Source organism: Leucopleurus acutus, assembly GCF_964270905.1.
Source record: "Leucopleurus acutus genome assembly, chromosome: 14".
Classification (NCBI taxonomy): domain Eukaryota; kingdom Metazoa; phylum Chordata; class Mammalia; order Artiodactyla; family Delphinidae; genus Leucopleurus; species Leucopleurus acutus.
In genome coordinates this window covers 28,416,865-28,435,210 of record NC_139156.1, presented here as the reverse complement: position 1 = coordinate 28,435,210, position 18,346 = coordinate 28,416,865, and the positions used below count along the sequence as shown (strand labels likewise).

Below are 18,346 nucleotides of genomic sequence, written 5' to 3'. Positions count from 1 at the left end.
ATGTTCACATCTTTGAAAGTTTGCAACTTGAAGGTTTATATATAGGGGACTTACTGTGTACTCTATGACCAAATAGGATTTATACCAGGAATGCAAGGCTGGTTCAATATCCAAAAATCAATCAATGTAATGCACCATATTGATAGAATAAAGCACAAAAGTCACATGGTCATCTCAACACTTAAAAAGCATTTGACAAAATCTAACACCCTTTCATAATAAAAACACTCAGCAAACTTGGAATAGAAAGGAACTTCCTCAACCTGAAAAAGATCATCTGTAAGAAAACAGAATATATAGCTAACATCAAACTTAATATTTTCTCCCTAAGATCAGGAACAAGACAGGATGTCCACCCTTACCACTTCTACTTAACATTGTACTAGAGGTCCTAGCCAGGGCAATTAAGCAAGAAAAAGAAATAAAAAGCATCCAGATTAAAAAGAAAGAAGTAAAACGTCTTCTATTTATAGGTGACACAATCTTATATATGGAAAATACTTTTGTGTGGAAAGGAATCCACACAAAAATTTTTTAAAGTTGAGCAAGGTTGCAGGATATAAAAATCAATACACAAAATCAGTTGTATTGCTACACTAGCAACTAACAATCCTAAAATGCAATTAAGAAAATAGCTCCATTTATGATAGCATCAAAAATGACAAAATGCTTAGGAAAAAATTTAATCAAGTGCGAGACCATACGTTGAAAGCTACAAAGCTTTTTTTTTTTTTTTTTTTTTTAAGTTTTTTGGCCGCACCCAACGGCATGTGGGATCCTAGTTCCCTGAACAGGGATCATACCTACACCTCCTGCATTGGAAGGCACAGTCTTAACCACTGAACCACCAGGGAAGTCCCTACAAAGCATTTTCTAAAGAAATTTTTAAAGATCTAACAATAAATAAATAGATGGAATGACATCCCATGATCATAGATTGGAAGACTTAATATTGTTAAGATAGCAATATTCTCCCATTGGTCTACGGATTCAAGGCAATCCCTATTAACATCCCAACGGCCTTTGTGGCAGAAATTAACAAGCCGATCCTAAAATTCATCTGGAAATGCAAGGAACCCAAAATAGCCAAACAATCTTAAAAAGGAACAAAGTTGGAGGACTTACACTTCCTGATTTCAAAACTTACTACAAAGCTACAATAATTGAGACAATGTGTTACTGGCATAAAGATGAATATATAGCTCAATGCAGTAGAATTGAGAGTCCAGAAATAAACCCTTTTACTATAGGCAATTGATTCTTGACCAGGGTGGCAAGATAATTCCCTGGGGAAAGAATAGTCTTTTTAACAAATGGTGCTGGACCACTGGATATACACTTGCAAAGGAATGAAGTGGGACCTTACATCATGTACAAAAGTTAATTCAAATGCATCATAGACCTAAGTAAAAGAGCTAAAACATAAAATTCTTAGAAGAGAACTAATAAATCTTTGTGAGCTTGGGTTAGGCAAAGCCTTAGATACGACAGGAAAAGCACAAGTCACGAAAGAAAAAATAATGCTTCAAAGGGTAACATCAAGAAAGTGAAAAGACAGCCTACAGAATGGGAGAAAATATTTGCAAATCATATATCTGATTAGGGGCTTGTATCCAGAATGTATAAAAAATACTTAGAATTCAACAATAAAAAGACAACCCAGTTTTAAAAATGGATAAGGATTTGTGTAGACATTTCTCCAAAGAAGGTGTACAGTTGGCCAACAAGCACGTGAAAAGATGCTCAAAATCATTAGTCATTAGGGAAATGCAAATGAAAACCCCACTGAGCTGCCACTTCCCACCCACTAGAATGACTATACCCCCCAAAAGACTGACCATTATCAAATGCTGGCAAGGATGTGTAGCAAGTAGAACTTTTGTGTGCTGCTGGTGGGATTGTAAAATGGTGGAGCTGCTTTGTAAAATAGTCTGAGAGTTTCTCAAATGCTAAACATAGAGTTGCTCTATGGCCCAGCAATTCCATTCTTAGGTTAATATAATATATAGCATAATATAATATAATATTATATATATCTATCTCCAAGAGAATTGAAAATATGTCCATGCAAAAATTTGTATATGAATATTCCCAGCAACATTACTCATCTTTCCGAATTAGAGAATAACCATTTTGCAACCCCTAATGAAATAAATCAGTCAGAGACTATTAATGCTGAAACCATTAGGTAAAAGGTTGATTGGGGACTGAATATCCAAATGGTGCCAAAGTATCACCCTATGGGTTATTTGCTAGTCATGAACATAGAAACTTGACATTATAATGGAGCTGTATGGTTGTTACCATCTTAACCCAGTAATCAAATTTAACATTACCAGCAATGGAAGAGTATACTGCTGAAAGACAGGATTTGAGGGGAGAAGAGGTCAGCCAGTGTGTATAACCTGTGTTAGGAAATTGCAATTGGGAAGTCACCCAGGTGCCTCAAAGAAGAGCTAAGGGTTGGACCACCTGGAAAGTGGCTGTAACAAAGTGTGATGGTTAGCTATTGATCAAACAAGAGTGAACTATAAACAGCACCAGCTCAATACGGTGACTAACCATCCCAATTTTCTTGGAACTTTTTCAATTTTACCATTGAAAGTCCCATATCCTAGGAAATTCCTCTGTGCCAGGCAAACTGGGCAAGTTTGGTCATCCTACCAGATTAGTAAAATTACCTTTGCCTCTTTTACCCGGGTCCTCACCTCCCTGCCCCAATCCTGGAATTTGTAGGGGAGAAATTGAATAACAAGGAAAAATGATAAAAAGAATGACACTTCCCTCCCCAGCAGTAGCTGGTCCCTGAGCCAAGAAAGGGGAAGGACTTTAAATTGGGTGTGAGTTTCTTTTGTGGGTGGTAAAAATGTTCTAAAATTGATTGTGGTGATGGTTGCACAGCTCTGTGAATATGCTAAAAACCACTGAATTGTACACTTTAAGTGGGTGAATTGTATGTAATTTATATGTTAATAAAGCTGCTTTTTAAAAGTAAATGTGAGAGAGTTTTAAATTAGATTAAATTAGCTTGGACCTTTTAAACCTGAGATGTGGTCAAGGGCAGAGAAAGTTTTGATACAGCATGGTTGAAGACAATGGTAGAAGCAAAATATCATTTCTTATTCGTTTTGTATTTAGTTTACATCTCTCAGTAAGATGGCTACACTGGTTGAATGGATTTCTGTTCCCTGCAACTGAGAGTTGTGACTAAGACACCTGAAGAATATTCATTCCATCTGTTCCTGTATAGATGCTAAATTTTATCCTTGGATAAAATCACAAAGAGCTCTGTGTTTGGATTGCATTGCTCTAGTCCCTCATAGAATTAAAAAAAAAAAACAATCAAACCACATTGGCATTATGCCACTGGTCTATATTGGAAATGTAATAGAAGACAGTTGTATAAAATACAACTGTGTTGTTGAGGTCCTAGAGGAGACATTTTTTCTTAAGTGTTAGTCTGGGGAGTAGCTGGGCTTCTGAACAATTGGTTTGTTTATATCTTATGTATATGGAATTACGTTGTTATCAAGACATTTTATTTGCCTATCTTTTCCTTTCTGAAGCTGCCACTGAAAGATAATGCTTTCCTGATAGGATTGTCAATCATATAGCTCTCCCTGCTCATGGGAGAGGGGACGTTTACCCAGGCTAACCAGTTAGAGTGCCTCATTCCTTTGTCCACATTGTTTAGTCTAGAGATGGGAACACAACACAAAGAGGGCCAAACAGAATCCAACCAAGGATTTTTTTCTGGTGTTCTCTTTTCACTAGAATCACTGGCTGTAAGCTCTGTGAAACCATAGAGCTTTTGAGGCCATCTTTGCCAGCAAGTGAAAAGAGGCCACTTGAGAATGAAACCAACACACAAGTAAATGTCCTGAGAACCTTGTTTGAGTTTCTGGACCCATCTGTGCCTAAAGCTAGTTCCATTCACAGAGTGTTCTATTAAATGAGCCAATAAATTTCCTTTTTGTATTTATGCCTGTTTGATTTGCGTCTTTGACACTTGCAACCAGAAGAGGCCTGACTGATACAGCTACTGATTCAGAGTTCCTCTTTCAACTGATGGAAGCTCAGAGTCAAACTTGTATCCCACAGGTAAACAGGATCATATTGAATAAATTTTGTGTAGTGGGCTTGTCCCTTGTTTTATCTTTTTCTATCCTTTTTTTCCTTTACTCATCTTGTTATATTTTGTGTATTTTTGTAAGTTGCTTAAAATCCTTTTTATAATAAGACACTAAATAGTAGACATTGTTTCCCATATTATCCTGAATCTGAATTGGAAAAAAAACTAAGAGTTTATTCCTAGTGGACATCATTGATTTCCTACCGAAACTTTCTCTCTCATTTCTTCTCCCAGTTCTGATTTTGTTGTAGCAATCACTTTGCATGTAGCCCATGTAATTTAGGAAAGGCTTACCTCACCCACAGCTTCAGGTATGGGCCTGAGTAATCTAGGGATAACCTTATTTTCCTTGTCAGGAATTGATTCAGAAATTTGGGGTGTTGGGATGCCAGGAGAAGGTTGCTAGTGGCTTCTATTTCTAGGACACTTGCTGAAAAATGACCCTTTCTCTCTTTTCCTATATGTTATGTGTGAATGAATATGACTCTTGAAACTTGCAGCTGTCCCACTACCTGTTTGAGGATAAAACTGATGCCAAAAGAGAGCAAAGCCAAAAGAATGAGAGGGAAATGGAGCACAACCATTGGAATAAATCAACCCTGAGAACTGCATTATCTCTGGGCTTTTGGTTAAGTGAACCAATAAATATTTTCATTCGAGCCACAGTAAGTTGGGTGTACCCTTTATAAGGGTTTTCTAATATAATTGGAGAATGAATTTTTGGCAGTGTTTTTTTGGATTTGACCAAAAGCAAAGACAACAAAAGCAAAAATAAGTGGGACTACATCAAACTAAAATCTCTATACAGCAAAGAAAAGCATCAACAAAATGAAAAGGCAACCTATGGAATGGGAGAAAATATTGGCAAATCATATATCTGATAAAGGGTTAAAATCCGAAATACATAAAGAGCCCATGCAACTCAATAGAAAAAACAATTTGATTTAAAAATGCGCAGAAGAATAGATCCAAATAGACATTTCTTCAAAGAAGAAAAAGCAAAGTTCAATAGGTACCTGAAAAGGTGCTCAACATCACTAATCATCAGGGAAATGCAAATCAGAACCACAATGAGATATCACCTCATACCTGTTAGAATGGCTATTACCAAAAAGACAAATTATTGTTGGTGGGGATGTGGAGAAAAGGAAACCCTCTTGCACTGTTGGTGGGAACGTAAATTGGTGCAGCCACTATGGAAAACAGTATGGAGGTGCCTCAAAAAATTAAAAATAGAACTACCATATGATCCAGCAATTCCACTTCTCGGTATTTATCTGAAGGAAATGAAACCACTATCAAAAAGATATCCATGTTCATTGTAGTATTATTTACAAGAGCCAATACATGGAAACAACTTAAGTGCCCATCAATGAATGAATGGATAAAGAAATTGTAAGATGCTGTACACCTAAAACTAACACAACATTGTAAATCAACTATACTCCAATAAAAATTAAAAAAAATAAAGAAATCATAAGGTACATACACACACATAGACATAATGAAATATTCAGTCATAAAAAAGTAGAAAGAAATCCTGCCATTTGCAACAATATGGTGGGATGGATGGACCTTGAGGGAATTATGCTAAGTGAAATAAGTCAGAGAAAGACAAATGGTGTATGATCTCACATGTGGAATCTAAAACAAAAAAGCAAACTCACAGACAACAGATTGGTGGTTGCTAGAGGTGGGGGTGGAAAAAATGGGTAAAGGTGGTTAAAAGAAAAAAAATTGGAGAGTGAGTTTCCCTCCAGCAGTTGCTATGAATGTTTCATAGCAACCTTCTTGCGTAGGGTTAAGAACTTTCCAAATCTGTATACAGTTTGAAAATTGCAAGGGAAGTCCTATCTTTAGAAAAACAATCTTACTGGTAACCACTGGCTTGACTGAGCTCAAAGTCCTCTAAACCTCTTTATAGCTTAATTAAAACAGTCAGAGCTTGCGACTTCCCTGGTGGCGCAATGGTTAAGAATCCGCCTGCCAATGCAGGGGACACGGGTTCGATCCCTGGTCCGGGAAGATCCCACATTCCTTGGAGCAACTAAGCCCGCATACCACAACTACTGAGCCTGCGTGCTGCAACTACTGAAGCCCACGTGCCTAGAGCCCATGCTCTGCACCAAGAGAAGCCACAACAAGGAGAAGCCTGCGCACCACAATGAAGAGTAGCCCCCGCTCGCCACAACTAGAGAAAGCCCGCGCACAGCAATGAAGACCCAAAGCAGCCAAAAATAAATAAAATTAAATATTAAAAAAAAAAGAGTTCAATGAAGTTCAGACACTTATCTTAGAGAATACACTTTATACTTCAAAATTGCTCTGAAGTCAATTACAGTTTATGTGTTTGAAGATAGGAAAGACACCCATAAATAATTCATCCTATTTGGAGATCTTTCAACCCATTCACAGGGGTCCACTCACAAGATGCCAAAGAGATGGCCCTTCCCTTTATAGATCAAAGAGGAACCCAGGTCAAAAGTAATGATTATGAGAATAGCACATTTTATTTATATAGCTCATATCCATATGCCTAGCACTGTACTTGCTGCTCTGTGGATACAACCTCCATAGTGAAAGAATTTAAAGTTGAAATTATATGATTGAAATTACAGATTTTTCCTTTAAATAAAATATGGGGCTCTTCAAACTCCTTTTGCAAATACCACTTGGTAATCTCTCTCATATATGTCCCCAAAATAAGTAAAAAAACTAAGTGCTATTAAAATCACTCCCCAGATTTCTACATATATGTGTGAACAAACATGAACATACAGAGAAATGCATTTTTTACAGTCTTGGCATTAGGCTTAAAGATATTATCCAGCAAATTTTCACTAATTTGGCTATTTTCATGTTCTTAATTCACAAAACTGTCTATAATAATAATAATAGTACTAGTCCAATCATAAATTGTAAGAATGCATTTGGTATTATGAATTTAAATAAATTCCTAGTAAAAAGGCCAGTGTATGTTAAGGTAGGGCTATCTCTTACTGTGATAAGAATAAACTCAGCTCTGTTTTAACAGGTTGTTTTGGTACTGTTTTGGGGGAATCAGTATCCACAGAATTCAACACCTTATGTATACTTTCTTTTAGCTTATCTTCGTCATTCCTCCAGTTCTTCTGAAAGCAGCCACCATTAACAATTTCTTTTGTATCCTTCCAGAAATTTTTATAATTTACTCGTATTTAATTGCTGGTAAAGCTATGTGGTTTTCCATGTGATAATTACTATTTATATTGCCCCTCCATGTTATTTTTATCAGATGTATTTCCTGTTTGGTTGCTTTCGTATTAGTACAGGTTTCCCTCAGTATCTAGGGGGGATTAGTTCCAAGACTTCTCTGGTCTGGATACCAAAATCTGCAGATGCTCAAGTCCCATGTATCTAGTGTAGTATTTTCCTGTAACCTACCCACATCCTCCTGTATACTTTAAATCATCTCTAGATTATCTATAATACCCAATACAATGTAAATACAAATAGTTGTAAATACAATGTAAATGCTATGTAAAAGCTGCCAGTGAATGACAAATTCAAGTTTTGCTTTTTGGAACTTTCTGGAATTTTTTTTCTCAAATATTTTTGATCCGTGATTGGTTGAATCTGTGAATGTGGAACCCAAGGATACAGAGGCCTGGCTGACTGTATTTGTTTTATAAAAGTCTCTTGAACATTAAAAAAAAAAATTGTGTAGACACTTTCTGTTTTCTGATATCACTTTTTTTTTTTTTCCAGGACTCAGAAGAGTATTATTCTCTCCAGTGCACATCTTTTTATGCTAGCCCATTTTATTCTCTTGTTTTATGACCTATCAAAAATATATTTTATGGGCCTCCCTGGTGGTACAGTGGTTAAGAATCCACGTGCCAATGCAGGGGACACGGGTTCAAGCCCTGGTCTGGGAAGATCCCACATGCACGGAGCACCTAAGCCCGTGTACCACAACTACTGAGCCTGCATGCCGCAACTACTGAAGCCCGTGCGCTGGGAGCCTGTGCTCCACAACAAGAGAAACCACCACAGTGAGAAGCCCGTGCACCACAATGAAGAGTAGTCCCCGCTCGCTGCAACTAGAGAAAGCCTGTGCACAGCAACAAAGACCCAACGCAGCCCAAAATAAAACAAACAAATAAATAAACAAATTTATGGAAAAAAAAGATTCAATGTCTTCCTTGAAGACATTTTAAATTTATTAATTAATTAATTTATTTAATGGGATGATGTGAAGTAAAGACCTAAATTAATTACTTTTTTTTTTTTTTGGCCCCTCCACGCAGCTTGTACGATCTTCGTTCCCCAACCAGGGATTGAACCCAGGCCAGGGCAGTGAAAGCACCAAGTCCTAACCACTGGACCACCAGAGAATTCTCAATTACTTCTTTTTTATTCTAATATGCTTCTGTCTAAAAAACATCAAACTGCTCATCCAATTCTCTCTAGTTTGTCGACAGTTAAAAGCTTATTCTTTGACTCTACCAGGAACATTATTCTGTAGTGTCAATAACTTTTACTATTTTTTAAAGTACATGTTCTTTTTAAAAACTACATCTTTTAGTAGTTGACTCTTTTTCTGGTAGGCTTTAAATCTAGTTCAATGAGTTTATTAATTATTTAAATCTATGCTTTGCAATTTGTTTATTCTTCCAGAAGAATTTCAATATATTTCAGGTTTTAATATTAAAAAAATATGTTTACCATAAGTAAAAATATTTTAAAAATTAATTACTTGTACGTCCCTTTTGGTCTCTGGTTATTCTAAATTTTTTTGTTTGTTTTAGCAGCACAAAAATGTACAGATTATCTTGGGAGAGTTTGGAAGTAATTATTTAATTCATACTATAGTTTTTAGTTTATGCTATAGGAGATGAATGTTAGACCCAATTAAAAAATACAAAGGGAAAAAATATTTTTACTGTTACCACTGGATATCTATTTTAAGATATTGCACAAGAAAGAAAACCTTTCTTAAGTTCATATGTAATCATTAACTAAAAGTATGCAACTCTTTGGTTATCTTGAACATTGAACTTTTGTAGATTCTTCAAAGTAACCTAAATGCAACCACTTGTTAATCAACATTTGCTTACTAAGTAGAAGTGATAGAGCATATTTTTCCCTGAGTCACTATGATCACATGTTCCCTTCTACTGAATTACCTCTATGCAATCAATTATTTACAGAAGACACACATTGAGCCCTTAAGAAGAGATTTTTGGAAACCATTAAGAAGAGATCTGGGAGAAATCATTTTACCTAAGACCATCAGAGCTAAAGCCAGAATCCAGCCAGGTTTCCTGACTCCTTAACATGCTGCAGTCTTTCTTAGTACAGTCTTTAAATATCAATTATTACACTTTAAAAGAGAGAATTCACAGCACACCTCGTCTGATAGAATAGGAGCTTTCCTGAAAATGTGCATGTATTTGACATATTCAGATTACATCTTCAGGGCAGTAGGAGAGCTTGTGATTTAAAGAAATCCTGTGGTGTATCCTTCGGTAAAGGGAATCATCACACTATTTTTGTCTTTGTGTAAAATTTTATATACATTAAATCGTAAAATCTTGGAGATCTTCTGGTTGGACTTTCTCCCCAGAGCATATTTTCTCCAGTCTTTTCTACCTTGTAAAGGTGTGGGAGGACATCTGTTGATGTTTTTGCTGTACCAATATGGAGGATTATTCTTTGTAAGTTGTGGAATGTAGGACAATTTTCTTAACCTTTCTGAGCCTCAGTTTCTTAATTGGTAAAATTGGACTAAAAATACCTATCTCATAGGATTATTGTGAGGATTAAATTACATAAAAATTTTAGAGTGCCTAACATAGAAATGTATTTGTTATTTAAGAAACCCATGTGAGGTTGACATATAAGATGTCCATTAAATGTGAGTTCTCTTAATGCCTGTAGATCATTGATAAAAATGTTGAAGGTGCTGAAGCCACTGCAGACCCTTTTGGAATGCCAGTAGAGATCTTCCTCCGGTTATATCATTTATACCATTCTGTTAATTTATTTGAATATACAGTGGTTCAAGCTATTAAAGGTCCATGTAAATATGCACTCATCCAGTCCATAGAAAACATGATGTATCTTGTCAGGTGCCTTGCTGAGTTCAAGATATGCTACACCTGCTGCCAAAAAAGGAAATTAAATTATGTCAAAGAGTGTCCTGCCTATGTTTTCCTCTAGGAGTTTTATAGTATCTGGTCTTACATTTAGGTCTTTAATCCATTTTGAGTTTATTTTTGTGCATGGTGTTAGAGAATGTTCTAATTTCATTCTTTTTATGTAGCTGTCCAGTTTTGCCAGCACATATTGAAGAGACCGTTTTTTTCTCCATTGTATATTCTTGCCTCCTTTGTTGTAGGTTAATTGACCATAGTTGCGTACATTTATTACTGGGCTATATTGTTCTGTTGATCTATATTTCTGTTTTTGTGCCAGTACCATACTGTTTTGATTACTGTAGCTTTGTAATATAGCATGAAGTCAGGGTGCCTGATTCCTCCAGCTAAGTGTCTTTTGCAGAGCAGAAATTTTTAATTGCAATAAAGTCCAGCTTAATAATTTTTGCTTTCTTTCATGGGTCATGTCTTTGGTGTTGTATCTAAAAAGTCATTGCCAAACCCAAGGTCATCTAGATTTTCTCCTCTGTTGTCTTCTAGGACTTTTATGGTTTTGTGTTTTATACATTTAGGTCTTTGATCAATTTTGAGTTAATTTTTGGGAATGGTGTAAGGTATGTATCTAGATTTTTTTTTTTTTTTGGCATGTGGATTTCCAGTTGTTCCAATATCACTTATTGAAAATACTATATTTTCTCCATTGTATTGCCTTTGTTCCTTTGTCAAAGATCAGTTTACTATATTTATAAGGATCTATTACTGGGCTTGCTTTCTGTTTCATTGATCTATTTGTCAGTTTTTTTCCATCATATTCCTGAAGTCAGATAGTGTTAGTCCTCCAACTTGGTTTTTCTCCTTCAATATTGTGTTGGCTATTCTGTGTCTTTTGCCTTTCCATATAAACTTTAGAATCAGTTTGTTGATATCCACAAAATAAATTGTTGGGATTTTGATTGGGATTACATTAAATCTACAAATCAAATTACAAAGAACTGACATCTTGACAATAGTGAGTTTTCCTAACTGTGAACATGAAATATTTCTTCTTTGAATTTTTTCATCAGGGTTTTGTAGTTTTCCTCATATAGACCTGGTACATATTTTGTTAAATTTATTCCAAGGTATTTCTTTTTTGGGGTGCTAATATAAATGGTATTGTGTTTTTAATTTCAAAATTGACTTGTACATTGCTGGTATATAAGAAAGTGATTGACTTTTGTATGTTAATTTTGTATTCTGCTACATTGCTATAATCACTTATGAGTTCCAGGAGCTCTTTTTCAATTCTTCTGGATTTTTTACATAGACAATCATGTCATCTGAGAACAAAGACGGTTTTATATCTTCCTTCCCAATCAGTGTATCTTTTCTTGTTTTTATCCTTAGCTATGAATTCTTCAGTGTTGAAAAGATGTAGTGAGAGGGACATCCTTGCCTTGTTCCTGATCTTAGTGGGAAAGTGTGTATAAGTGTAGTGTTAACTATAGGTCTTTTGTAGATATTCTTTATCAAGTGAGAAAATTCCCCTCTATTCCTAGTTTCTGAAAGTTTTTATCATTAGTGCATATTGGGTTTTTTCAAATACTTTCTCTACATCTATCTATTGATATGATCATGTGATTTTTTTCTTCTTTAGCCTGATGTGATGGGTGACATTAATTGATTCTTTTCTAAGAACTTTTTTTAACTGTACAGGCCAAACACAACACTTATAAAGGCTGAATTCAGCCCACGGACCTCCAGTTTGCAACCACTATTTCAAATATTTACTTATTTATTTGGCTGCACCAGGTCTTAGTTGCAGCACGTGAGATCTTTAGTTGCAGGATATGGGCTCCTTTAGTTGCAGCATGTGGGCTCTTAGTTGTGGCATGTGAGATCCAGTTCCCTGACCAGGGATAGAACCCAGGTCCCCTGCATTGCGAGCGCAGAATCTTAACCACTGGGCCACCAGGGAAGTCCCGACATTAATTGATTTTTGAATGTTGAACCAGCCTTGCATACCTGGGATAAATCCCACTTGTTTCTGGTGTGTAATTCTTTTTATACATTGTTTGATTTGACTTGCTAATATTTTGTTGAGAATGTCTGTATCTATGTTCCTGAGAGATATTAGTCTGTAGTTTTCTTGTAATCTCTTTGTCTGGTTTTGGTATTTGGGAAATGTTGACTTCATAGAATGAGTTAGGAAATATTCCCTCTGCTTGTATGTTATGAAAGAGACTATAGAGAATTGGTATATTTTCTTCTTTAAATGTTTGGTAGAACCCATCTGGGCCTGGCGATTTCTGTTTTGGAAGGTTACAAGTTATTGGTTCAATTTCTTTAATAGATACAGTCCTATTTAGATTGTCTCTTCCTTCCTGCATGTTTTGGCCCACTGTGTCTTTCAAAGAGTGGTCCATTTCATCTAGGTTATCAAATTGGTGGGCATAGCATTGTTCATAGAATTCCTTTATTATCCTTTTAAAGTCCATGAGATCTGTAGTGATGTCCTCGCTATTCATTTTGTTGATGTTGTTGTTAAATATTTATTTATCTGTCTGGCTCTGCCAGGTCTTAGTTGTAGCACATAGGATCTTTTAGTCGCGGCATGCAGGATCTTTTAGTTGTTTCATGTGGGATCTAGTTCCCTGACCAGGGATCGAACCCAGGCCCCTCCCACATTGGGAGCGCAGAGTCTTAACCACTGGGCCACCAGGGAAGTGCCTCTATTCATTTTTGATATTAGTAATTTGTGTCCTCTCATTCTTCTTTATTAGTTTGGCCAGAGGCTTACCAATTTTTAAAAAATCTTTACAAAGAACTAGCTTTTGGTTTCATTGATTTTCTATTTTGGTTTCCTGTTTTCAATTTTATTGATTTCTGCTTTAATTTTTATTATTTCTTTTCTCCTGCTTACTTTGGCTTTAATTTGTTCTTCTTTTTTCTATTTTTCTAAGGGGGAAACTTAAGATGATTGATTTTAGGCTTCTTCCTTTCTCATACATGCATTCAATGCTATAAATTTCTCTCTAAGGACTGTTTTTGCTACATCCTACAAACTTTGATAATTTGTGTTTTCATTTTCATTCCATTCAAAATATTTTAAAATTTCTCTTGAGATTTCTTCTTTGACCCATGTGTAATTTAGTATAGTGTTGTTTAATCTACAAATATTTTGGCATTTTCTAGCTACCTTTCTGTAATTGATTTCTAGTTTAATTCCATTGTGGTCTGAGAGCAGTATTGTATGATTCCTATTTTTTTGAAATTTATTGAAGTGTGTTTTATGGCCCAGAATGTGGTATATCTTGGTGAATGTTCCTGTGAGCTTGAAAAGAATGTGTATCCTGCTGTTGTTGGATGAAGTAGTCTATAAATGTCCATTATATGTAGTGATTGATGGGATTGTTGAGTTCAACTCTGTCCTTATTGATTTTCTGCCTGCTGGATCTATTTCTGATAGAGGGGTGTTGAAATCTACAACTATAACAGTAGATTCATCTGTTTCTCCTTGCAGTTCCATCAGTTTTTGTCTCATGTATTTTTTTTTTTTTTTTTGCGGTACGCGGGCCTCTCACTGTTGTGGCCTCTCCCGTTGCGGAGCACAGGCTGCGGACGCGCAGGCTCAGCAGCCACGGTTCACGGGCCCAGCCGCTCTGTGGCATGTGGGATCTTCCCGAACCGGGGCACGAACCCGTGTCCCCTGCATTGGCAGGCGGACTCCCAACCACTGCGCCACCAGGGAAGCCTCTGTCTCATGTATTTTGATGCTCTGTTAGGTGCATAGACATTAAGGATTGTTATGTTTTTGTGAAGAATTGACCCCTTTATCATTATGTAATGTCTCTCTTTATCCCACATAACTTTCCTTCTTCTGAAGTTGTTCTGAAATTAATATAGCTGTTCTCACTTTCTTTTGATTAGTGTTAGCATGGCACATCTTTTTCCATCCATTTACTTTTAATCTATATGTGTCTTTATATTTAAAGTGTTTCTTATAGACATAGTTGGGTCTTGTTTTTTACTGACTCTGACAATCTCTATTTTAATTTGTATATTTAGACCACTAATACTTAAAGTGATTACTGATATAGTTGGATTAATATCTACCATATTTGTTATTGTTTTATACTTGTTGCCCTTGTTCTTTGTTCTTATTTTTGTCTTCTACTCTTTTTGTCTTTTTTTTTTCTTGGCCATGCTGTGCAGCTGGTGGGATCTTAGTTCCCTGACCAGGGATCAAACCCTTCCCCTTTGCAGTGCAAATGCAGAGTCCTTACCACTGGACCAAAGAATCAGAGATTCTTTCCTTAGCTGTGTCCAGTCTACTAATAAGCCTATTACATGCATTCTTTATTTCTACTCATTTCTATTACAGTGCTTTTGACTCTAGCATTTCATTTTGATTCTTTCTTAGAATTTCTGTCTCTTTGCTTACATGGCCCATCTGCTCTTGCATGCTGTCTACTTCATCTCTTAGAGCCCCTAACATATTAATCATAGCTGTTTAAAATTCCTAGTCTGATAATCCCAACATCCCTGCCATGTTTGAGGCTTGCTCCGTCTCTTCAAACTGTGTTTTTTGCCTTTTAGTATGCCCTGTAATTTTTTCTTGATAGCTGGACATGACATTCTGGGTAAAAGGAACAGCTGAAAATAGGCCTTTAGTAATGTGGTGGTAAGGAGTGGAGGGAGAGGAAATGTTTTATGGTTCAGTGATTAGATCTCAGCCTTTTTAGTGAGACTGTGCCTCTGGACTGTGAACTTCACAAGTGCTTCTCAGCTCCCTCCCTTAGGTGGGACAAGAAGGCTAGAGTGGGCCGGAGTTGGGTATTTCTCTTCCCCCCAGGTTGGTTAGGCTTAACCCAGCAGATTAAGCTCTGGTTAAATAGTTTCTTCTGAGGGCAGACTTTAAGAAGAAGAGAATGCTCTGGTATATTTCAAATGGTTAATTTTCCCCTCCCCCACCAGAAGCATTAGGAGATTTTTCTCTGACATTCACTGTGAGAAGCTCCTCAAGGTAAAGCTCACAAAAGTGTGCGGGGTTCCCCTATAACTGAGTCCCCGTGGATCTTTTTGATATTTCAGACTTGACTGAGACTCAGTCATCCAGTGGAGATTTGTGAACAAGATCTAGAAGCAAATGAATGCCATCCTAGAGGGATTCACAGAACTGCCTCCTACTGATTTGATTAAAAACGCTGATGAAAGTGAGCTTTGCAGATGAAAGGAGTTGCTGATGTGCAGCCTTGGCAACGTGGACATGAACGACTGGAGACAACACTTATATACAAGAAGGACTACTGCCCAGACCACCCTGTCATTCAATGGTTCTGGAAGGCTGTGCTGCTGATGAACACTGAGAAGCATATCCAGTTTTACTGCAGTTTGTCACGGAAACATCCTGAGTACCCAGGAATGGATTTGGTTCCAGTGGTCCCCAGATGTTTACAATATAGCAATGGAGAAGTCCTGGAAAACTTCCCAGAGCTCACACATGCTTTAATCGCCTTGACTTATCTCCAACTGAAACCTTTGAAGTTTTATGAGAGAAACTTGTGGTTGTGGAAGATACACAAGGATTTGAAGGTGTGAATTAAGTGCCCCCTGCCTTGGGATGGTTGTTTGTGGAGCAAGTCCTGCTTGCGCTTTTGTATTTGCCTAACAGACTTGGCAGAGGCAATGGCAGAATAGCAGTTGCAGGGAGTGGCTCCTGGAGCAGAGCCTTTGCTCATGCACTTGTGTAACAGAAAGTGGGGTCCAGCTGCTCACAGCTCAAAAGCCAATAAAGAGGCAAGGTTGGTGGAAAGGAAAGTTTGCTTTATTTTGGTTGCCGGCAACTGGGGCAGGGGGTGGGGGGCAGGGGGTGGACGCCTGTCCAAAGGCCAACTCCCCCCCACTGACAATCAGTGGGCAAGAACCTTTATAGACAGAGGGAGGGGGCTACATGCAGAAGCAGCACAGTCAGCTCTGACAGTCATGTTGAAATTGTCCATCAGTGGTCTGATCAGTGTCATCTTGATTGTTTTAAGTACAGTTAGTCTTTAGTTCCAGGGTCGGTTTGTTCCCATTTCTTCGAGGCCAGTTCTCGGAACTGTGGCAGCTTAAGTCATGGCTACAGTCTAGTCATCATGTAGTTAACGTCTTCCACCTGGTAGGGGTTTCAGTATCTACAAGACAGCTCACAGGATATGGGTCAGAATTATTATCTATAGCCCTTGAGAGGGACTAAAAGTCCTTGACTATGCTTAATGACTAAATTATTATTATTTGGTCTCCCTTGACTGTTTCTGTATTTTCTCACTTCTCTGATTAAGCTTATTTTTTGGCTAAAGTTTTTTCACAGACAAAAGGCAGGCTGAGAACATGGGGGACAAGGACCATAGGGTCCTTCTCTGTTTCACTTACCCAAGTTCAGATGTGGGAACCTAGTCCCAGGTCTTGCATTTTCCACCACAAATTATCAACTGGATGATATCAACTGGCTACACTAATTACATTTCAGGAGAATTTATTCTATTTATGTCGTGCCTCTGTAGGCGAAGCCCTTAATAAATATTTTACATGCTTAAAAAAACCACAAAAACCTCTCAGTGACCCTGACTCTCTGACACTGAGCTTCTATCAATTAGTCAATTATAGTTCAGCTTTTCCTACCTTGGCACTGGTTCCACAGAAATTTTAGTTCATGGATATTTGTTCTGGTAAATAGTGATTCTCTGTATTTGCCTGTCTCTCTGATTTGGGGGACAGCAATTTGCCCTGTGACCTTACTTCTCTTATCCATCTGAGAAAAATTTTTGACTTTTCAGTTTGTTTAGCTTTATACTTGTTAGAATGGAATGGTAACTTTCACGCCCCTTCATGCCAGAACCACACACTTCTTTTTTCATTTAATATTATATATATATTCCACCTGGGTCAGTATGTATTCTATAATCTAAGCATTTGTTTTAATGAAATTTAGATCCTCAACTTTCTCTTTTTTTTGGCTACACAAAATGTTTAAGCACAAACAAGTACAAATCCTGCTTCTTTTTTTTTTTGAAAATATATATTTATTTGTTTGGCTGCACCGGGTCTTAGTTGTGGCGCATAGGATCTTGGTTGCCGCATGTGGGATCTTTAGTTGTGGCATGCAGGATCTAGTTCCCTGACCAGGGGGTCGAACCCGGGCCCCCTGCATTGGGAGTGCAGAGTCTTAACCATTGGACCACCAGGGAAGTCCCCTGCTTGTTTTAAAACATGATTATAATCTCTATTAGTCACCTTTGGTTCCTCTTACTGGCAAGAGACATCATGGGGGTTTCATTGTATTTTTAGAATACCACGCATCAGGTCCTCTCTTAAATCTCCATGAACATTACCAAGCATAGCTAATTTGCTCTCACAACTTACTTGCTAGACAAATGCAGTCAATAAATCCTCCTCCATTTGCTTGAGGAATGGAGGTCTAACATCATTGTCAGAGAATAACAGGTATTTTGTTAGAATTGCAATACTGGTGTTGCTTTTCAATCAATTTTTTAAAAGAATAGAACTTGCTTAGAGTTTGGCAATTTATAAATCTTGATTTATATAACAGGTTCTCATTTAAATTTTTAACTTGCCTTAATTTTAATAACATAGTTTCTTCTCACTCTCTTGAGCCTATTTAAAGAGTCCTGAAGGGACATGAATTGGAATTGTGTTAATTTAGAAGCTTTAGTATGCTAATCAAAGAAAGCTGACTCCTGTATGCTAGAGACTTTCTAAGGCCCCTTAGATATTGTCCTTTATTAAAGTCAAAAGTTCCTATAGAAGTTTATGCATATTTTTATCATCCCTGGTAAAGGAATTCCATTTTGCAGATATTGACAACTAATGGGTAAACGTGAAAAAAGCTAATGGTTCAGAGGAAGGAAGAAGGCTCTGAGCCTTAGAATCACACACTGGTGTATAGTATACACAGTGTATTCTAACTCTGATCAGAAGCACATGATAATAACAACTTCTCAAACATACAGTTTTAAATGCCAGTAAATGTAACCCCGCAGGACCCTGTGGGACCTTCCTAGGACAGACCCCTCCCCCATATCCTCTGCTTTAG

At 37.1% G+C, this 18,346-nt stretch overlaps 1 protein-coding gene across 2 annotated transcripts in view; it reads left to right on the top strand.

Moving 5' to 3' along the window:
* The window catches only part of CUTC (cutC copper transporter), a 34,257-nt gene extending 26,043 nt beyond the window's left edge, over positions 1-8,214 (top strand). For both annotated transcript variants that reach the window (XM_082854390.1, XM_082854389.1), the window contains one exon: positions 7,880-8,214. In XM_082854390.1, the coding sequence (XP_082710516.1) occupies positions 7,880-8,096 (217 nt within the window). In that variant the 3' untranslated portion in view covers positions 8,097-8,214. The remainder of the gene's footprint in view (positions 1-7,879) is intronic.
* The last annotated feature ends 10,132 nt before the right edge of the window (positions 8,215-18,346 follow it).